At 42.2% G+C, this 22,505-nt stretch overlaps 1 protein-coding gene across 4 annotated transcripts in view; it reads left to right on the forward strand.

Moving 5' to 3' along the window:
* The window catches only part of LOC134608848 (growth factor receptor-bound protein 10-like), a 568,153-nt gene that overhangs the window by 500,655 nt on the left and 44,993 nt on the right, over positions 1–22,505 (forward strand). For all 4 annotated transcript variants that reach the window (XM_063452029.1, XM_063452030.1, XM_063452031.1 and 1 more), the window contains 2 exons: positions 21,291–21,357; positions 22,338–22,425. In XM_063452029.1, coding sequence (XP_063308099.1) covers positions 21,291–21,357; positions 22,338–22,425 — 155 coding nt within the window. The remainder of the gene's footprint in view (positions 1–21,290; positions 21,358–22,337; positions 22,426–22,505) is intronic.

A 22,505-nucleotide genomic window follows, 5' to 3' on the forward strand; every position in this document is an offset into this window, starting at 1 on the left:
ATTTTTAATCGTTATATTGTTTAGAGCTCTGTAGTCTATACACGGTTTCAAATCGCCCTCCTTCTTTGCCACAAAAAAGAAACCAGCACCAGCAGGAGAGGAGGACCTTCTAATAAAACCTTTACTTAAGGCTTCCCGTATGTACTCCTCCATGACCTGGTTTTCTTTCTCAGAAAGAGGGTAGACCTTACCCCTAGGAGGCATAGTACCCGGTAATAGGTTTATGGCACAGCCATACTCACGGTGTGGGGGTAGCTTATCTGCCTCCCTTTTTTCGAAAACCAATGCAAGGTCTGCATACACAGAAGGGACAGAAACAGAAAGTGGTTTAGCCATGGGCACGTTGAGTAAACAAACGGGACGTACATGGGCCATACAGTCTCGTTGACAGGATTCCCCCCAGGAGAGTATGTCTAAACAACCCCAATCAAGTACTGGTTTGTGTTTAACTAACCAGGGAAAACCCAGAACGATGGAAGCAGTAGGGGAGTCAATTATTTGGAAGGTTAACCTTTCCTTGTGTAAAGCACCCACAGACATAACTATATCTTGGGTTTCATGGGTCACCAGAGGTTTCTCAAGTGGTCTACCATCTATGGCCTCAACGGCCAAGGGTGGTGTGGCCTTTTGGATCAAAGTCAAGGCTGCGGTTTTGGAAAAGTTCTCATCCATAAGATTGTCTGCCGCACCTGAATCGATCAAGTCTTTGGTTCTTATAGTGGTTTTATTGACCAAAAGAGAAACCGTAATAAATGGTCTGGAGATGGACACATGCGGGGACAAAGTCATAACACCCGAGGCCAACCCCTCTCTAGGCCTTAGGTGCTGGAGTTTCCCTGTAATTTAGGGCAGGTATTACAGTGGTGCCCCCTCTTTCCACAATAAAGACATAACCCCTCCCTTCTACGATACGTTCTTTCAGCCTCAGTTAACCCCGTAGCACCCAATTGCATGGGTTCGGGGGATGGTTGCCTAGGAGCGTGTAACGCTAGTAATGCAGTACTGGGTAGAGCAGGTAACACCCTTGTATCCAGCCGTGTTTGACTACGTCTCTCTCTAATGCGGTTATCAATAAGGATTACATAGTCTATAACATCATCCAGAAGAACAGGCAATTCCCTGGATGCTATTTCATCCAGTATGTAAGCGGCCAAACCCTCCTGAAAGGCTGTTACGAGGGCGTCGTTATTCCAAACCACTTCAGCTGCTAGAGTGCGGAATTTGATAGTATAATCCGCTACAGATCTGTTACCCTGTCGAACCCTTAGCAGAGCTTTGCCAGCAGAAGCAACCCTACCGGGTTGATCAAACGTGCGTTTGAATGCTGACAAAAAATCTGCAAAGGACATAGGAGACATATTCTCCCACATGGGGTTTGCCCATGCTAAAGCTCTCCCGGACAGGTGGTTTATCAAAAAGGCAATTTTGGATCTGTCGGTGGGATAGGAACGTGGATTCATCACCAAATGAATGTCGATTTGATTGAGGAAACCACGACACAATGCTGGGTCACCACAATAGCGCTGTGGCGGTGTCATATGGACTACATGAACAGGAACGGGTACTGGAGTGGCAATGGGTTTGGGCACAGCAGCAGCCGCCTCCTGGACGGCAGGCTGCAAGTGTGCAGTACGAGCCTGTATGGTCTGCAAAGCTTGAGCAAACTGATCCATACGGTGGTCCAAGCCATCCATTCTAGCCTCCTGATTAACTAGGAGCTGTGGTATGTCAGCAGGTTCCATTATGGCCCTGTTGTAATGTCACGATTCGGGGAACCCAACACGCTAACACACACACAGACACACAGACAGAAAGTGTGCAGTACCGGTCCTTAGAGTGGCCGGGCTAAGCACACACAGAATAGTCAGGAGACAAGCCGAGTAAGGGGAACCAGAAAACAGAATAACGAGAAACAAGCCGAGGTCAAAGGGTAGGAGAAAGTCACAAAGTCAGTATAACAAGCCAGAGAGTACGTAACCAGAAAGCACACGTTCAGTATCAATACTATAAAGCAAAGACCACAACAGGGCACTGAGAGACAGGAAAGGTAAGTATATATATCCTTGCCTTAATTCTGATTGGATAACTTCCAATCAGAATTAATAAACACACGTGGGGGATATCTATACCCCCCACTGTGATTGTGGCACTGTCGCTTTAACGCCGGGTCACGTGAGCGACCCCGGCGTACTGATATCAGTGCCGGCTCCCAGCGTGCAGCGTTAGACATGCTGCCACTGGGAGGAGGAGAAGAGGACGCGAGCGGCGTGTCAAGGGGAGAGGACGCCGCTCGCCGACCGGTAAGAGGAGGGGGGACCACGAGAGGATTGCAGCCTCCCCTCACCGCTGCCCGCGGAGCCCTGACAGCTTTCTTCGACAGTATCCATTGTGTCAGGGTCAATGGCTCTGTGGACATTTTGGAAATGCTTTGCTGGTTTTAAATTATCAATTCTTACTGTTCTCTGTTGGCCTTGTTGGTTCTCCGTAATAAAAGTTCTCGGATTTAGAATCGTCACAATTTTCACAGGCTTTTTCCAGCGTGGTCGCAGGGGGCGTATTGTATGGACCCTCTCCAGGACAAACTGGCCAACAGTAGGAACCCAAGTAGTAGGTGACTGATTGTGGTGTGTTGTGGGTCGAGAAAACAATTCTCTAATTTCCTCTAACAGAACCAGCTGTTCTAATCTCCCTGGTGCAGAAATGTGTTCAGTAAAAGTTGTGTTACAAGGGACACCATACAACATTTCATATGGAGTTTTACCATTAGTAGTATTAGGTATGTTGTTAACGCCCAGTTGTACTATAGGAATAAGTGGATACCACTGTGTGGGGCGAGCAACTAGCAACTTGGTTAATAGTCTTTTTACCTCAGCATTTTTCCGTTCCACAACCCCACAACTTTGGGGGGGGGGGGTTGGGTGCACTGATTTCCCAAAGTAACCCATACAAGGTTGCCCAGTTCTGGGTTTCTTTTGCAGTAAATGCAGGACCACCATCCGAGTGGATGGTCCTAGGTTTACCAATGCATACTAAGGAAGTGAGACTAGCAATCGTGGTATTAGAGGTCGCACTTCGCACAGGGTATAACCAAGTAAACCTGGTACATGCATCAACACATACTAAAACATATTTATAACCATGGGATGGTGGCAATGGTCCAATATGATCAATATATAACAATTCAAAAGGTACATTGGGTATTGATGTTTCAATAAATGGTACGACTGAATCATTTGGTCTATTCACTAATAAGCATTGCTTACAATTACCAATAACATGAACAACAGTCCTTCTCATATTGGGCCACCAGTATTTCTTTTTTTTTCAGAGTAATAAGTACATTATCTCTACCCAAATGAGCTTGTCCCAATCCCGAATGAGCCTCTAGGGCAAGTTTTTCCCTCTCCTTTACAGGGGGAACAATGAAGTTATTACCATTAATGGTTACTATACAATAAACCCCTTCTAGATGATAGGAGTATTTGGTAGGATAGCCAGGTGGATTAAGTCTGGTCTTATCCAGGCAAGCATTTAACTCTGCATCTACTTTGAGAGAAAGAGTATGTTTCTGTGATCTAGTGACCACATTTACAGAATAGCTGTGGTTGACACTTTGCGCCAAAGTGTCTGCCAGCTGGTTACCAACTGTATGAGGTGAAGAACCTAACTTCCTGTGTGCAGGTTCATACACAATTTCAATGTCAGGTTTCTTTTGCAAATATGCATCAATTTGTTTCCACAAAGAAATATGTTTCAACGGTTTACGTTGTACTGTATGAAAACCATGTGAGCGCCAGACTGAGAGGTCTTGAACAGTGGATCTTGCGAGATAAGCTGAGTCTGTCACTATCAAAACTGCATTAAAAGCATTAGGGTGTGTCTGCCTTTCCCATTTATTTTCAGAATCTGATGAGGTTGGTAGATCATCTAATGTTGGTAGTGTTTTGTCATGAATAAAGGTCAGTTGTGGATCTTCTAGCAGAGCATACCATTTGAGCCAACGGCTTTTTAAAGCCTTTCTTTCTGTGATTGTTTGTTTTTGCAGAGCGTTTAGTGAAGCAACAGGTGTATATAACACAATCTGTTGTCCTTGAACTATGTCTCTTGATTTTAATAATGTAATCGAAATAGCTGTCAAAACCTTTTCCAGAGGAGTATATTTTAATTCAGTTTTAGTAAAAACATAAGATAGTGGGCATAAAGGAATCACGTCTTTATCATTATATAAACGTGCATATGCTACATGTGGGGAACATGTGATTATAGCTATGAGCTTCGTATCACAGTTTCGATGGGCAAGATATGATGTGTTATTCACAGCATTAATAAGAGCTTTTAATGCTTTGTCATTTTCTGTTGTCCATTCAAAAGCAATTTTATTGCGTTCATTGTTAATTTCTCCTGAGATGGCTGAGTTTAATGAGACTATCAGTTCTTTATAGTTTGGAATAAAAAACATTGCATAATTTAAAAGGCCAACAATACTCCTCAGTTGTTTTAAATTCTTTGGAGCAGTATTATTCGATATTTTATCTTTGTAGGACGTAGTCAAACCACGACCTTGATTCGAGATTTCAAAGCCTAAATAGTTTACTGTATGTCTTGCTATTTGTGACTTTTTTAATGAAATGATGTAGCCAGCTATTTTCAGTCTGTGAAGAACTGTTTTCAAAACATCCAAATGTTTGCTTTCAGTGACATGTGAAAAATATGTCATCTACATAAATTTCCACATTCGGAATGTTAGCAATGAGATTACATCCGCTGTAAATAATGCTGGAGAATTAATAAAACCTTCGGGTTATCTTGTCCAAACATACTGTTTACCTGCCCAGGTGAAACTAGTTATATTATAACTTTCAGGACTGATGGGATGGCTCCAGAAACCATTGGATAAATCCAATGTAGATTTATATTTTCCTCTAAACATATGCTGTAATATGGATGGGAAATGTGTATTCTGAGCTGCTACAGGTGGTGTAACTCTATTCACCTCTCTATAGTCCAATACAATTCTCCATTTATGGTCTGATTTTGGTACAGGATAGATGGCGGAATTCATGAAACTATATTGTTCCTTAATAACACCTTGTTTCAGCAAGTCATTTATTACGATCTGTATATCAGGTATTGCAAGTGGGTTAATTTTATATTGTGCCTGTTTCCTAGGTGCAAGTGTGCCTGTTGCTATATGATGACAAATGTCTCTCCTGTGTCCTACATGATTTTCCCATTGTTGAAAAACATCCTTATTCTGCACTAGAATTTTTTAATTTTTGTTGATCTGATAATGAGGTGTAATTTAGTTGATGTTCTATTTGTGAATCAACATTAATTGGTACAGTAAGCTGTAATGTAGGTTTTGAAACTATATCTATGAAATGTGAAAGAATGAAACATCCAAACTGGGATGTTCAGCCAGTTCAAGATGAACCTTCCTTCCATTAACCTTAATGATCTCATGATATAAAGGATATGAACCATTGCCCTCTAACGTTTCAATAGTAACATTAGAAAATGGTTTGGTTTTTAATATGTTTTTCTGTACAAGTGAGATTTCTGCTTGTGTATCTAAAACCCCTTCATATGTCCTCAGATCATATGTAATCTGCAAATCAAGATTATTCATCCTGATTTTCTTCTTTTTCTGGGTTTTGATTCTCGGTTTTCTTTATTTTTTGTATCTTTCTGGTTGTTGCTGGAGGATGTGTAGATGATGATGATGGGGTGGTAGAACTTTTATCTTGTCCTGTTCTGTCTCTGTCCCTGACTTGTCCTGGGGACCCTCCGTATTTGTCTGGACCTTTAACCCTTGGTCTCAATCTATACCCTCCGCTATATCCGCTATATCCAGGAAATTCTAAATATCTTGGGGCTTCTCCTTTGGAAGTTGACTGATATCGTTCAGTATGATCTATCTATCTTTTTCCCTTTGATATGTCCTATATGAGGGACGAGAATAATCCCTGTTAGTGCCATCTGAAGATGTAGATGGTCTAGATTCCCTTTTTATGTATGTAGAACTTCTCCTATCTTGCTTCTGCCTGTCTCTTCTAGGGATAAATGCTGCGTTATTTTTTCTCTCTTTGTTTCCTGTTTTTTATTTGCTTTTATACCCCTCTCCTGTAAGATCCTTACCTAGGAGTGTGTATGTGCTCCTTAGGATTTCAAGCACTTTTCTCATTCTCAGTCAATCCATGCAACCTTCTTTCTATGTCAAGTATTAATGCTTGACCTTTTACTAGTGGTTTCAAGCAACCCCAAACCATGGAATGATTTCTGCTTGTGAATCTCATCCCTAAATTATATGCTGCTATACTCCCTGACTTTGAATTCACTCCCGCTAGTGTGTCTGACAGTGTAGAAATTGTCACTTTGCCATAAGTCTTTTCATATAGAGTGGATATTACAATACCCCAGTTTTCAGCTTCTGCTTGTGTAATTGGCAGTCCAGAGGGCAGTAATGCATTTACTAGCCCCTGTCTTTGAACTGCAGTTTGAGTTGGGTATACCCCATCTAACGCATGTGTTTTTTCATTAACCATAATGCTATTTCCTTAGCAGATGTTGGTACTGTACCAATAGTAGCTTTAATATTAGACATAGGAATACCCTGTATTCCTGTCCCCACTGTGTGAACTATAGGAGCACTAACAATTGGTGCTATTAACACTTGTCGTAACAAGTCTCTCAAGAAAATCATTTCTGGCATTAACCTCTCTCTTTCTGCTCGTGCAGACTGTGCAGGCGCCGGTAGTTCATGGCTGTGTACGGGAACATATAGTAATCCCCTACCTATACCCCACTGTCCTGGGACTAATGGACCATGTCTTGCTGGTGTATTAAGTATATTAGGGTGTTTACCAAATAGTTGTATATATGTCTCTCTTGTCATATTAATTAAGGTCTGTGTACTTAAATCTGGTAGAATATTAGGTAGTTCTGTAAATGTTGGCTGATCTAGATCCACATTTTCCGCATCAGTCAATTGAATGCTGATTACAGCATACCTGGCTCCTGCACCCCAAGGGCCTTGTACAATTTCACATAGTACCATTTCTCCATGATGAAGATCTCTCTGTGCCTGGGCTACAAATAGTTCATTACATTCTCGATATCTCAAGAATAATTGTCCCATGACAAAGAATTGTGTCTTCTCTTACGTATAAGAGGTTACCTAGGTAATTTTGTTTAAAATGTGTAAAGTTAGTGCTTCCAGCCCCACGTTGGGCGCCAATTGTAACCGCTAGTACTCCTATTTACCGCTATAACGTCTTAAAACTTAGAATTTAGCAGGGCTAACCATACAGATATCTTAGCTAAAATGTTGTATAGTCGGTATAGAGTTTCTCTAGTTAAAATACATAAACAGGGAAAACTCGCCCTGGTGTTGAAATCCTGCATATAAAAGTGAAGATTGCTTCTCACCTGGGTGAGAGCCTGTAACCTGGCTCTGAGTAAATGGGCATATGAGTGCTTTTGGGATGACTCCTTCCCTCTTTAGCAGGATAGAAGATGCACCAAATATATGTATTCAAAAATAAAGATAATATTTATTACATACACTTTTAAAATCAATATGATACATACAGTATATAGGTGAGTCCAAAACGCGTTTTGCCGATTCCATTCGGCTTTCTCAATTGGCAGCTTCCATCCTGTTCTGTTCCGATTATAATCCCCACCTTTCGTCATTATTGGTGGCAAAAGATTGAAAACCAACCAATCACAGATGTCCCTGCAAGGGAGGGTATGGTATTCCAGCTGTAATGCTTTATCCCTTAACGGTGGCGTCATCAGGCACGTACATGCGGTCGTGCGGGTGACGTCACTTCCGGGAATATGAAAGGGTAGTATTCACCCCATTAGTTCTTTACATCCGGTCTCACTTCTTTCGGTTCAGCTGACATCACTTCCCATTTTCAAAGATTGTAATAGGATCCTAGCCTCCCCTCCAGTCCATTATTCCATAGCAGATCGTTCATTCATTTTAACTGATGGCAAAAGTGCTTGCAATCAAGGGAACATCCATAGTATTGTTCCTAATCTTCAATCCTGAGACAGTATGCTCATATTTGAGCATTTAAAATATAAACAATAAAGTGCATCAATTAGTTTACATATTCTTCAAAGATAATGCATACATAAGAGGTCCATATATATCATTCCAAACAAGATGATCTAAAAATAGTGCTAAGTATTAATGATGTTTTGACCACTATAAAATGGTGTAAATTATCACCAATAAATTATCATAAATATTAAAAGTAAGAAAAAAGGGGTAACTATTAAAAGGAACATAACATTCTTGATATATTTTTGAATAGAAATTAAAAGTGGTATCATGAAATCTATTACTATAAGAAAAAAACTATAAAATCATAAAAAGTGGCATAATTCAAAATCATCATTAAGGCCATAAGGTTGCATGGTGTTTAAATTAAAAATCCATCTCATCTCTGTTTGTCCGATTAATTTAATAGGATCACCACCTCTCCAATTACCAACTATTTTCTGAATTCCCATAAATTCCATCAGTTGTGGATTACTATTGTGTTGGTTCTTAAAGTGCAAGGACACGCTATGATTTAGGAACCCTTTTTTAATGTTCCTAATATGTTCTTGGATTCTAGTATTTAGAGTCCTATTGGTCCTTCCTACGTATGCTAACCCACAGGGGCACGTAATCATATAGATTACTAGTTGTATGACAGGTAATTATCTGTTTAATCTTAAAACTTTTATTCTTCTCCTGTGGATGGCAAAATTCTCTTATATTCTTTTTACCATTTTTAGAACCCTTGCATGCTCCACACATGCCACATCCATAAAAACAGGTTTCTCTTTAAAGAATAGATTTGTTAATTTCTTTGAGGGTATGTGGTTCTTTATTAAGGTCCTTTTAAGGTTTGGTACACCTCTGTACACTATATCGGGTATATCTGGAAGTATCGAGTTCAGTATGGGGTCATTTTTAATAGTGGCCAATATTTTCTAATAACTTTCTTTAGGCGCCCACTATTATAGTTAAAATCACGAATGAGGGGGGCGTGGCCTGGACACCGACCGAGATGGCCGCATAACTCCAGAGCTCCGCTAAATCCACTCTCAATCCGGCACCAGCCATCAGCATCGAGGCCAAATAACTGGCTCAACACCCTCTACTATGCCAGGTATGCACTCCGGCATGAAGCAGAGCACAAAAAAAAAAGGCGACAGGAGAGAAATCGGCAGATCTGTGGCGGACATGCTGACAACTCCACGAGGCAGACAGGCCTCACAAGATGGCCGCCAGCACAGCCCGCGTGGATCCCTCTCCCCGGCCTCCACAACGGGCAGCGATCTACCAGAAACACAACCAGGGGACCCCACACAAATCCTGGCTAAGCTACAGGAGGTGAAAAGCTTTCTAGCCAAAGAAATCTCCAACAGCACGAGAGAGGTCAAGGCAGAGATCCAGGCATTGGGCGCCCGGACGGCGGCCCTAGAGGAGAAAATGGACCAGGTCACACAGGCCCATAACAGCACAGTATCACATTCCAGGGCAATGGAACAACGGATTTGTGACCTGGAACTCACAGTGGAAGACCTCGCCAACCGCTCCAGACGCAATAATGTGAGGCTTAGGGGTCTCCCCGAAGCAACTACTGAAGGAAATCTGGTGAGCAAAATTGAGTACTATTTCAAGCACCTAATCCCAGACATCCCGGATGCCTACTGGGCGATCGATCGAGCACACAGAGCGCTCCGAGCCCGCAGAGCGGAGGGTCAGGCCCCGAGAGACATCATCATCCGCTTTCATTACTATTCCACAAAAGAAGCGGTGATGAAATATGCTAGGACCAACGAGCTAAATTACCAAAACGCCATCATTACCTTGTACCAGGACTTTTCCCCATCCACACTGCAACGCAGACGAAACTGGAGACCCCTCACAACACTGCTTCAAAAACAAGAAATCAAGTATACGTGGAGGGCACCCCTTCAAGTTAGTGGCGTTTAAAGCCGGGGCTACCTACACCCTGCAACCGGGAGGAGATCCACTAAGATTCTTAAGGAGCATCCAGATAGAACCACCAAGAGGTTTTGCCCTATCCGGAGAATCACTACCTGAACTTAAAGATCTGCCCGAGGACTGGACAGTTACCAAAGCAGCTAAAACCTCCACGGACCGCCACACCTGAGACCCTCAGCGGACATCTCATTACCACTTTCGGTTCACTCTCCCAACAAGCCGGGACCCGGTTCCACAGGGGAGAAGGACTCACTTGAACTGCCTAATACTCTGTCGCTGACAGCTATTCGGTATCGTATGTAGCCCATACCTAGATATATTCTTTTACAGGGGACTCAATGTCTCGCACCCAGCACTGAGGGGGCGATTGCCGGTGGTGGGTTGTGCTTGTGTACTGTATGTTGTAGGTATGACGACCCCCACACGGAGGCAAAATGAACACTGGGGAAAATAAGGCCTAACACACTCGCCTCCGTTAGAGTACCCCAGCATGCGATACACTACCAGTTGATTGGGGCACAAGGGACATTGCCCCCTCCCCTCCCCCCTCACAATCCATACCAGCAATATGCAAAAATAGAAAAATAGAAAAAAAAAATCACAAATGAATTTCAAATTTTGTGGTTCTGTGTTCTCTCTAGTTCCTTTACATTCTATTAATGTTGTCCTGTCCTCATTTTCTACTTCAGTGAGGGTTTTCTTTAAGAGTCCATCTTTGTACCTCTTTTCTCTAAAATCTTTCATTATTTTCTCTGACTGTTCCTGAAATTTATGCTGATCCGTACAGTTCCTTTTCATCCTAAGTAATTGTGCCTTAGGAGCATTTAACAGCCAAGGGGAGAAATGACAGCTATTCTCCCCTATATAACTGTTAACATCTACCTTCTTGAAATGGGTACAGGTTTTAAGTACATTTTGTTCAACATAAATATTACGATCTAAAAATTCTACAGAACTCTTGTTAAAATTGCTTGTAAGTTTGGGGGGGCGGAGCTAGCCACGAAGCAGAACGGTCGCACTTTATGGAGCACTGACCGGAACGAAAAACACTATTTTTTGGTGGAAATTACGCCCAAGACCGACCAAATCTATACACCCATAGTAGGTGAGCACTATGGGCAGAAAAAACAAAAAACCCAAACCGGGGAAAAGCCCTACTGTCTGTGATATCGGAGAAATGCTGCGCACCACACAGCAGGCCGCACAGCAAGCCGCATGGCAAAAGATGGCGCTGGGAGAAGACAGCTCCTTCTACTCCTCGGATGGCACCCCTTCAGACATCGGTGAGGGACCATTCAAGGGCCCAGCACCGGGCTTGCCACCCGACCGCCTACCCGCACAAGCACCGACAGGAGCACCAGTGACGGCGGATCTGCTCAAGAGTATGTTGGCAGACCTGCGTAAAGACATCGCTGCGGACATGGCGTATTTTAAGAATGTGATTGAAGGTGCTACGGCTAAGATCACCCTCCTAGAAGCCTCAACAAGCACCCATGATTCCAGGCTAACCGCTGTCGAACAGCGGATCGAAGACCTACAGAGGCAACAACTGGTCACATCCGATAGGGTGGACAACATGGAGGACCAGCGGAGAAAATACAATCTGAAAATTTGTGGCATCCCAGACTCAGTCACCATCACTGAACTCCCACACTATATCAGGCGTCTGACCGCAGTCCTCCTGCCGCCTAAACAGGTGAAATCAATAAGGCTGGACGGGATGTTTCGCCTTCCGAAACCGAAGACGGCACCCCCAGCGGCTACTGCAGATATGATTATAAGATTCCAATCCATACAAGAAAAAGCCTTACTTCAGAACGCTGCTCGAGGGAAAACCCCTTAATCTTTGACGGATCGACTTTATCACTGTTCCCAGATCTCACACGCGCAACCATCACCTGGAGGAAATCCCTGCAGCCGCTCTACAACAGCTACGCCTCAACAACGTACAGTACCGCTGGGGTACACCGAGGGCGGTCTTGCTCACCCATCAGGGGACAGCCTGCAGAGCACACAGCTATCCGGAATTGGAGGCCCTCCTGCGCAAATTGGGCATTGTCGACCAAGCTGGAACCACAACCACGGGACTTTCCCACCTAAACCCTGCGAGGATAGCAGAATTCATTCCACGCCAATCCCAACGGTCGAATGCCGCACAAGACCCAACTTGAGAAACAGAGGTGGTCATGGACTTTCCACAACGCCTATGGAAATTCCTCCTTTCACCGTAATGGACTGACCCCAGTTGGGTAGTGTAACACCACCAAAAACCGTAACTGTTGACTTATTAGTTTCGTTTAGTTAATTCTTATTTTTTATCTTTTCTTATGATTTTCACCACACTTTATCGTTCCTGATACCATTTCACTATTTTCAGAGCAGCGCCTCTCTAAAACGATCGGCAGAGTATTCATAGCCGCTGAGGCACTAAAGGTTCAGGGCTAGCTATGATCCACCCGGCCGCGCTAATGTTGGCACCATTTCCCCCCCCCCCCCCCACTCCAGGAGTGGATAAAACTCCTCGTTATGTACAACACCGCGGAAACACCCCCATAAGACAGTGAAAAAGCTAACACAATGGACTGCGCTAAAGCCTCCCTCGGTGTTTACATCCAGTGTCTCCTAGTATTCACCTGATGCAGCCATTCCTCTATAAGCATGCACCCCCGAGAATGCCTTCCTCAGCAGGTTCCTATACCTCCTAGGTCTACACACATAGCTGCACTCCAAACCATGCTTTGAATACGCTCTGAGGTGCACCGCCATCTTTTTATCTTGACTTATCATTTTTTATTTTTAATGTTTGTTATTCTTACCCCCTTAGACTAACACATATGTATATTGTATTGGTGTACTGCAGGGGACTTGTCTTCCAACGGGCACTAACTTTCTCACGAATATGACTCGCTCTGGCCCTGGAAGGCCCTTTACCGATATAATGTTTGATCTCTTAAACTTGCATATTTACCAAAAAAAAACTCTGCTGCCTTTTACTCTGATGTATTATAACTGTGACCTGCAATATACATCTGACATGTCAATAACTGTTTATTGTACTTCTGAGACATGTGCAGACTGAACAAAATAAAGAATGTAAAAAAAAAATTGCTTGTAAGTTTAATACCCCATTCATTTCCATTGAGGTGATTTAAAAACAACGTGAGTGATGCCTCATCTCCATCCCAGATAAAAAAAATATGTCGTCAATGTAGCGGCGATAGGTCACGAGGTTCGCGTGTGTCTCTGTGTGTGCTGCTGACATCTAATATGTCTCTTTTTGAGAATAGGGCCAAGTATGGACAAAACATAGATGCTCTATTCAATAATCCATTAACACCAAGGGTAGATAACGAACAGGAATTAAAAATAAAATTACGAAATTCATGTTATAAATTGGAAAAATTACTAATGAGGGAAATTAAGTTAAAGTGGGAGATCGCCACACTTGACAAATATACCAGGGAAGAAATTACTCCAAGAGGCCTGAGATTTACTAAAAGTCCCTCATTCGATCAGGACCTCCGCTCGAGAAAAACAGCATCCACCTCCACCTGGCGCTCTCTGGCAACGACCTGCCAAGAAACATCCAAGGGAAACCACATCTTCACTCACAGCGGACCTTACCCCTGCTGGCTCTGACCCGGGCGGGGTTCCCCCCATGCCCTCCACAGCATCTACTTTCATCTCACAGCAAGCTTCAGAAACAGCCCGTTAAGTGTCAAATCTCCTCAAACCGATCTTTGATTCCCAATTCAGGGACATTAAAGAATCCATTGATAATGCAGTCCACTTACTTCAATCCCACTCCACTCAAATCACTCTACTAGAAACCAGACAAAGCGCAACTGAAGACGAACTGCACCAATTACAATCGACCATACGAAGACAACACAACACTTTAACAATCCTATAGGACAAATTAGACAATCTCGAAAACCGGAGTAGGAGAAACAACATACGGTTTGTGGGCTTCCCTGAATCGATAACTTCGGCTGACATTATTCCCACTCTTCAAGGCTGGCTAAAGGATACCCTACAGCTCAATAACCCCACATCCACTCCCATAGTTATTGAACGAGCACACAGATTAGGGCCCGATAGGCCCACTGACACCACTAAATCCCGACCAATAATAGCAAAATTGCTCAACTTCAACGATACAGTTCGTATCCCCACAGCTTATAAACAACTGTCCCGACTCACCTATCAAGACAGAAGAATTCTAATCTTCAAAGACTACTCCGTACAAGTCACACAGCGGAGGCGAGCCTTTACTCCCATCTGCTCAACATTACACAAGAAAGGCATAAGATTTGCCCTGCTTATCCTGCCACTCTCCTCTTACGTATCGCAAATCATACTTTATCTACATCTTCGGTATCAGAGGCCACCACCTTTCTCCAGAATGTTCTCCCGAACTGGGGGGCGCCTTCACCAACCTCCTCGGCCGGATCCTCACCACATAGGGAGGAGTGATGAACCCGCAGTTTTCACTGTTATTTGGTTTACCTATCTGTTTATAGTTTGGGCCACTTGGCCTTCCACACACCGGACCCACTGGACTCTTTGCTTACCTCTGACTCTGGGACTCTCCGTCCGCTTGGGCTGGGATGGGCGGAATCCCCTTTTATACTACCAATCTCAACTATACCACCATCCCCGTCGAGGTATCGGCTAGGAAACCAATGTCTTCTCACCCAGGACCTCTATCTATTTCTACTATCAAATTCCTCTCCTGGAATGTAAAAGGGGCAAACACGCCCATAAAGAGAGAGAAGATTTTGACATATTTAAATAAACAGCAACCGCATGTTACCCTTCTACAGGAGACTCACTGGTCACGAGCGGCTGACACGCAGCTTAAAGCGCCTTGGATCCAGGCCTGTATTACAGCTAAATATAAATCCAAAACACGGGGGGTGGCGATCGTACTGCATTCAAGCCTTCAATACGCAATACACAGATGCGAAGTTGACCCGGAGGGTCGGTATATAATATTATGTCTTACTATCAACTCAATCTATTACTGCATTGTGAATGTTTATGCCCCTAATTCTTCATCAGGTCCTTTCTTTACAAAACGCCTGACCCTGCTTGCTCAGATAGATGTAGATCAAGTTATAGTTGGGGGGATTTTAATGCGGTAATGGAACCGGGCAGGGACAGATCCTCAAGAGGTGCGACTCCTCCCACAGACAGTGACCGCAATCTCTCCCAACTCGTATCCACCTATAACCTACACGACCCTTGGAGGATACTCCATGGCAGTGAAAGGGACTACACTTTCCACTCCCTGGTGCACAATTCCTTCTCTAGAATAGATATGTTTTTAGTGACCCCAACACTCCTACCTTACATATCAAAGACAACCATAGAATCAATAGTGATATCTGATCATGCACCCATCACAATGGCAATATCCACCCCTCCGACTCCCCCACACACTAGACATTGGCGCTTCCCTGCATATCTCACGACTCAGCAACCGTTCCAGACTCACTTACAGACCCACTGGGCCAACTTTCTGGATGACAATCTGGAACACATGGACAAACCAAAATTACTCTGGGAGACTTCCAAGGCAGTTATGAGGGGACAGATAATTTCCTACACTTCAGAAGCAGATCTCAAACGAGCTCACACAAGATATTTAGCTAATCCATCTGACGTAAACAAACAAACCTACCTTGACGCGAAGTCCACCCTAAACACTTAAATAACTAACTACGCCCAATCAAAACTAGACTTCCAGGCACAACACTTCTTCAGATGGGGGGGAGGTCCGGGAGGTTGTTTGCCCATATGGCCAACCCTAAAACCAGGTTCAAACCAATAACGGCAATCAAATCACCGGAGGGAATCCACTCCACTGCCCACACAGCAATCAATAAAGCTTTTCATGACTACTTCAAAAAAATATCGACAGCCCCGACTGATCAACATGCTCAGGGTATGGCTTTCCTAAAAAATCTAAACCTACCCCACATAGACGAGGACTCCCAGGAACTACTTAGCGGCCCCATCACTGAAAAATAAATTCATACAGCTATCGCTTCTCTTAAATTGGGTAAAGCCCCAGGCCCGGACGGCTATACAGCTGAATACTATAAAACTCTGAAACACCAGATCAGCCCCAACCTTAAATCCCTTTTTGACCAAATCTATCTGAAAGTACTCTCAATAGACTCCCTTAACCAAGCACGTACTGTGCTAATACCGAAACCGGGTAGGGATGTGGAGGATTTGGCATCTTATTGCCCTATATCGTTACTCAATTTGGACCTTAAAATCCTCACTAAGATCATAGCCTCAAGAGTTCAATCATTTCTACCCGAGGCCCTCACGGGTCACCAACTGGGGTTCGTGGTTAGAAGACAAATGGTCACGGGTGTCCGGAGGGCATTGGCGGCGGTGACGGGTGTTATGGGCCTCGACATTGAGAAAGCATTTGATAGCATCACGTGGCAACACTTGATACGCATTCTCAAACTGCGCTACTTCGGACACGTCTTTGTGACCTTTGTTAAAAACCTACAGCACAACCCAACCACTTGCATCACAACAAATGGACTAGATTCCCCATATTTCACGCTGGGACGAGGGGTACGACAGGGATGCCCGTTATCACCCCTATTATTTAACCTGGCCATAGATCCCCTCTTGCGAGCCATTAAATCAATGCCGGCCTTCAAGGGCATCCCACTGGGAGATGTCACTATGAAGGCCTCCGCCTTTGCCGACGACATACTCCTATATACCTCGGAGCCGACCTCCTCCCTACCACCTATCCTTGACCTACTTGACAAATTCCATGCCCTGGCAAGACTCAAAGTTAACTGTTTGAAATCCAGTGCATTACATCTGGGAAGGGGGTCGCCTCCTAGGCTGCCAAGGGATGTCCCACTGAAATGGCAAACCTCGGCCTTACAATATCTAGGGATCAAGATCCCAAGAAACATTGACCCCTGCTCCGGAACCCCGGGTTCCAGGACGGATCCAGCACATACCCATTCACACTGTGGTCAAGGCGGGGTCTCGGGTCTCTGAGTTCCTTTGTAGGGGACATACTTCCAAGTACGTCACTATGCATACTTCCAAGTACAACACTATTTTCACGAAGTCAGTAAACGCCTCACGCCCTCCGACTGGAGTAACTCTCTGGATCGTCTCTTATGTACCACAAACCTAGCATTTTACTCCATCTCTACCCTCTATGCCCTTCTACGATACACACCCGATTGGAACACACTAAAAACAGGTCTGGGGAAATGGAAGACTCATTTCCCCGACATCACACCTAAGAGCATCCTCAACTCACACTACACTCAAAGTCAACTACTCCCCATGGTTTCATATCGAGACATGTTCCTGAAAACCACACACTACGCATACTTCACGCCACATCGACTGCATCTCATGGCAAGGAAGGACTCCTCTACCTGCTTTAAATGCACCCACAACAAAGCAGATATGTATCACTGTCTGTGGGAGTGTCCCATGATCCAGACTTTCTGGAGAGAGGTTACACAATACTTAACGAACAACAACATGACGCCCATACCATTGAATCCCAGTTTTCTAGTGTTGGGACCCGTACGCGGTGACCCCATACCTAATAGACGCCTCTCTATGATCATAGCAGCGGTGGGCCGCAAAACCATTCTTCAGGTTTGGAAGCAGCCGGGCAGTCCAACACTCACTTTATTCTTAACCAAACTTAAGTTCCTTTTTAAAATGGAATGGCTTCATACCCTAACCAACAAGGAACTTCTGGTGAAAAAATGTTTTCTCACATGGAAATGGTACATTTCTACGCTTGACACCTCCTTCCAATCTAGAGTTAAAGCAACTTTGGAGTACACGGCATGGTTCTCGACCGAGGTGGTGGCGGGAAGGGATCCATTGGGCGTGCTGCCCAGTGACACTTATCCATAAACCTATACACGGCTCCTGGGGGGCGAATATGTCCAGTGGACCGGTAATTGTAAAATGTAATTCTGACATGTACCGCCGACTACATAACCACTCTTTCATTGCTCTACCAATTTAACACACTCAGATACTGCTCACACCTCACAATAAAAACAGCTAACAAAGCCCTTGCACACCACTGCAACAAACACAACCCCACTCCCACACAACATGTTGAAAGCAACACTCTCCAAGGTTATTTGCTTGTTTGTTTTCTGTTATTGTTCTACTTTGACTACAAAAAACTAAACTGGCAGAGAGCGACCATGTCAACCACAAGAAAAACCTCAACAAAATGACTCTTTACTGTCTTTTCCTTTCTGTAATATATAGTTGACATATGTACTATCATATGGCTTTTGCATAAGCCTAAAAATGTTACTTTACCATACGATCTGCCATTGCAAAAATAAAGATTTAAAAAAAAATAAAAAGACGGAATAATTCCCTACCAAAATTAGAGATAACAAATTTCAGGAACAGTCAGAGAAAATAATGAAAGTTTTTAGAGAAAAGGGGTACAAAGATGGACTCGTAAAGAAAGCCCTCACTGAAGTAGAAAAGGAGGACAGGAAAAAAATAATAGAATATAAAGGAACTAGAGAGAACACAGAACCACAACATTTGAAATTCATTTGTGATTTTAATTATAATAGTGGGCGCCTAAAGAAAATTATTCAAAAATATTGGTCACTATTAAAAAATTACCCCATACTGAACTCGATACTTCCAGATATACCCGATATAGTGTACAGAGGTGTACCAAACCTTAAAAGGACCTTACTAAAGAACCACATACCCTCAAGGAAATTGACAAATCAATTCTTTAAAGAGAAAACAGTTTTTTAGATGTGGCATGTGTGGAGCATGCAAGGGTTCTAAAAATGGTAAAAGGACAATAAGAGAATTTTGCCATCCACAGGAGAAGAATAAAAGTTTTAAGATTAAACAGATAATTACCTGTCATACAACTAGTAATCTATATGATTACGTGCCCCTGTGGGTTAGCATACGTAGGAAGGACCAATAGGACTCTAAATACTAGAATCCAAGAACATATTAGGAACATTAAAAAAGGGTTCCTAAATCATAGCGTGTCCTTGCACTTTAAGAACCAACACAATAGTAATCCACAACTGATGGAATTTATGGGAATTCAGAAAATAGTTGGAAATTGGAGAGGTGGTGATCCTATTAAATTAATCGGACAAACAGAGATAAGATGGATTTTTAATTTAAACACCATGCAACCTTATGGCCTTAATGATGATTTTGAATTATGCCACTTTTTATGATTTTATAGTTTTTTCTTATAGTAATAGATTTATGATACCACTTTTAATTTTTATTCTAAAATAAATCAAGAATGTTATGTTCCTTTTAATAGTTACCACTTTTTTTCTTACTTTTAATATTTATGATAAATTATTGGTAATAATTTATACCATTTTATAGTGGTCAAAACATCATTAATACTTTTGCACTATTTTTAGATCATCTTTGTTTGGAATGATCTATATGGACCTCTTTTTGTATGCATTATCTTTGAAGAATATGTAAACTAATTGATGCACTTTTTTGTTTATATTTGAAATGCTCAAATATGAGCATACTGTCTCAGGATTGAAGATTAGGAACAATACTATGGATGTTCCCTTGATTGCCAGCACTTTTGCCATCAGTTAAAATGAATGAACGATCTGCTATGGAATAATGGACTGGAGGGGAGGCTAGGATCCTATTACAATCTTTGAAAATGGGAAGTGATGTCAGATGAACCGAAAGAAGTGAGACCGGATGTAAAGAACTAATGGGGTGAATACTACCCTTTCATATTCCCGGAAGTGACGTCACCCGCACGACCGCATGTACGTGCGTGATGATGCCACCGTTAAGGGATAAAGCATTACAGCTGGAATACCATACCCTCCCTCGCAGGGACATCTGTGATTGGTTGGTTTTCAATCTTTTGCCACCAATAATGACGAAAGGTGGGGATTATAATCGGAACAGAACAGGATGGAAGCTGCCAATTGAAAAAGCCGAATGGAATCGGCAAAACGCGTTTTGGACTCACCTATATACTGTATGTATCATATTGATTTTAAAAGTGTATGTAATAAATATTATCTTTAATTTTGAATACATATATTTGGTGCATCTTCTATCCTGCTAAAGAGGGAAGGAGTCATCCCAAAAGCACTCATATGCCCATTTACTTAGAGCCAGGTTACAGGCTCTCACCCAGGTGAGACGCAATCTTCACTTTTATATGCAGGATTTCAACACCAGGGCGAGTTTTCCCTGTTCTCTCTCTTTTTATTTTTGAGGAGTACATCTCATTTGGATTTAAAGGTGTGTGTCACCTTAAGGACACAAAGCGAGAGTGATTAGAGCCAATCCCCAATAGGCTCTGAACCACCTACCCGAATATCTCCTATACCCCTAAAGAATTCTGGGGAGTAAGTGAATACTATCTGCGTACTGGTTATGTAAATAGTGTGTTTTTCACATTTGATCACAATAGGATTGGAGAGTTCCTATTTTTTTGTAGGAGAGCTGCTGTATTAACCCCTTAAGGACCAAACTTCTGGAATAAAAGGGAATCACGACATGTCACACATGTTATGTGTCCTTAAGGGGTTAAAGAGCACTTGTTGAAATTTGTTTTAAGCGCCTGTTAACATAGAACATTTTGTTATATTGTAGTGGCAATAAACTATTTTGAAGCATGGCTATTATTGTAGGATTATAACATGTGTCTTTATATTTACATAATACAGTAATGCAGTAGATTGTCAGCTGATGCTCTCAATCAGTCATGAGCGCCAACTGCTTTTCTTCTCTGCACAGTGTGGCAGCTGAGCAGAAAGGGAAAACTGTGTGGATGGTCACCCTGGGAAGTTGTGTAAAGCTTTTGGGCAATACAGTCATGTGAGTCCTCAAAACAACTTAATTGAGATGAATTTAATTTGAGGAAAGAAAGTCCCCTTTTTAGTGAAAAAAAAACTATTTAGTCACCCCTTTCTTAAATTATATTTTCATTGTGGTTGAATTTCAATGAAATTATTTCCATAATGAACAATTTTGTATAAAAGCAAACATTTATTTAAACCCTGCCTTTTTATCGTTTGTTACTCATCCACAGCTGGCTTTTTATGAGATTAGGCCCAAAAAGTAATTTTTCTATAGAGCCCATTGCTAAATTTGTATAGAGCAGCATACGTTTTATTTGTTTTTTTAAGTGTCACCAGATTCCAAACTAATTTTTGACTGTAATTTTAATGCATAGTCTTTCTTGCAGAAACGTAGCTCACGCATGAATGTCCTTGGAAACCAAAGTCCTCTTCATCCTTCTACGCTCAGTACAGGTAAACCTTTTTATCTTCTAAGACGGGGTTCACATTTTTTTTATTTTTATTTATTTTTTTATCTGTGGCTTCCGTGTAGCAGGGAAGCTGCCAGGAGTTCTAAAGATACCAAAACCAGAGTCCCTGTCAGCAGTGTGAAGTATATCCACACATTTATGAAATTAGTCTTTAGTCTTACGGAAACTTAAGCAAGTAAATCTATTCACAAACTGGACTTTTCATAGGACACAAGATCATGCATTTAGACTGGAAGAAAGAAGATTTTTTTTTTACTGTAAGAATAAGGATGTGGAATTCTCTGCCTGAAGAAGTGGTTTTATCAGAGTCTGTACATATGTTCAAACAGCAACTAGATGCATACTTACAAAAACTGGATATTCAAGGATATACTTTTACAATGTAGGGTAATAGCTTCTTGATCCAATCATTAATCTGACTGACACTCTGGGGTCAAGAAGGAATTTTCTTTTCCTAGTTTGTTGCAAAATTGGAAGTGCCTCGAACTGTTTTTTTTTTTTTTTTGGTTTTTTTTGTGTGTGTGTTTTTTTTTTTTTTGCCTTCTTTTGGATCAACTGCAAAAACAAATGTGACCATGATATACTTGTGCTGTTGTATGCAAAGTCTGTAAATAAAAAGACAGGCTTTTTTTTTCCCCATAGGAGAACCAATGTCTATAAGCAATTTTATTAGCCTCTGAGGAGCTTTGTCATGCCTCTACAAACACAGTTAAGTAGAAGTTTAATGTATGTATAAGTTTAATTTGTAGCACATGGTATGACAATCTTTCTACACAAGGCCTTATGTACCTTCATAGGTCATTCAAGTATCGTCAGTTCAGTATACCTTTTCTGCAAAACATGTCTTGTTATGCGGCACAAGCGTATGTATTTAATGTGAGGTGATACCATATAGTATCTTAAAGGAAAGCTTTTGAAAAATGTTAACATTTTTAAATTATTTTCTTTATTTCTGTGCTGCAGTAATTCATAGGACACAGCACTGGTTTCATGGTAGAATCTCTAGAGACGAGTCGCAAACTATCATAAAACAACAAGGACTTGTGGATGGGTAAGACCAGGGACCAAAAATGAATGGAATACTAAACAATATGGCTTGTTTTATTTAGAAGCCTAGACATTCAGTATTAT

This window comes from Pelobates fuscus, chromosome 4, assembly GCF_036172605.1.
Source record: "Pelobates fuscus isolate aPelFus1 chromosome 4, aPelFus1.pri, whole genome shotgun sequence".
Classification (NCBI taxonomy): domain Eukaryota; kingdom Metazoa; phylum Chordata; class Amphibia; order Anura; family Pelobatidae; genus Pelobates; species Pelobates fuscus.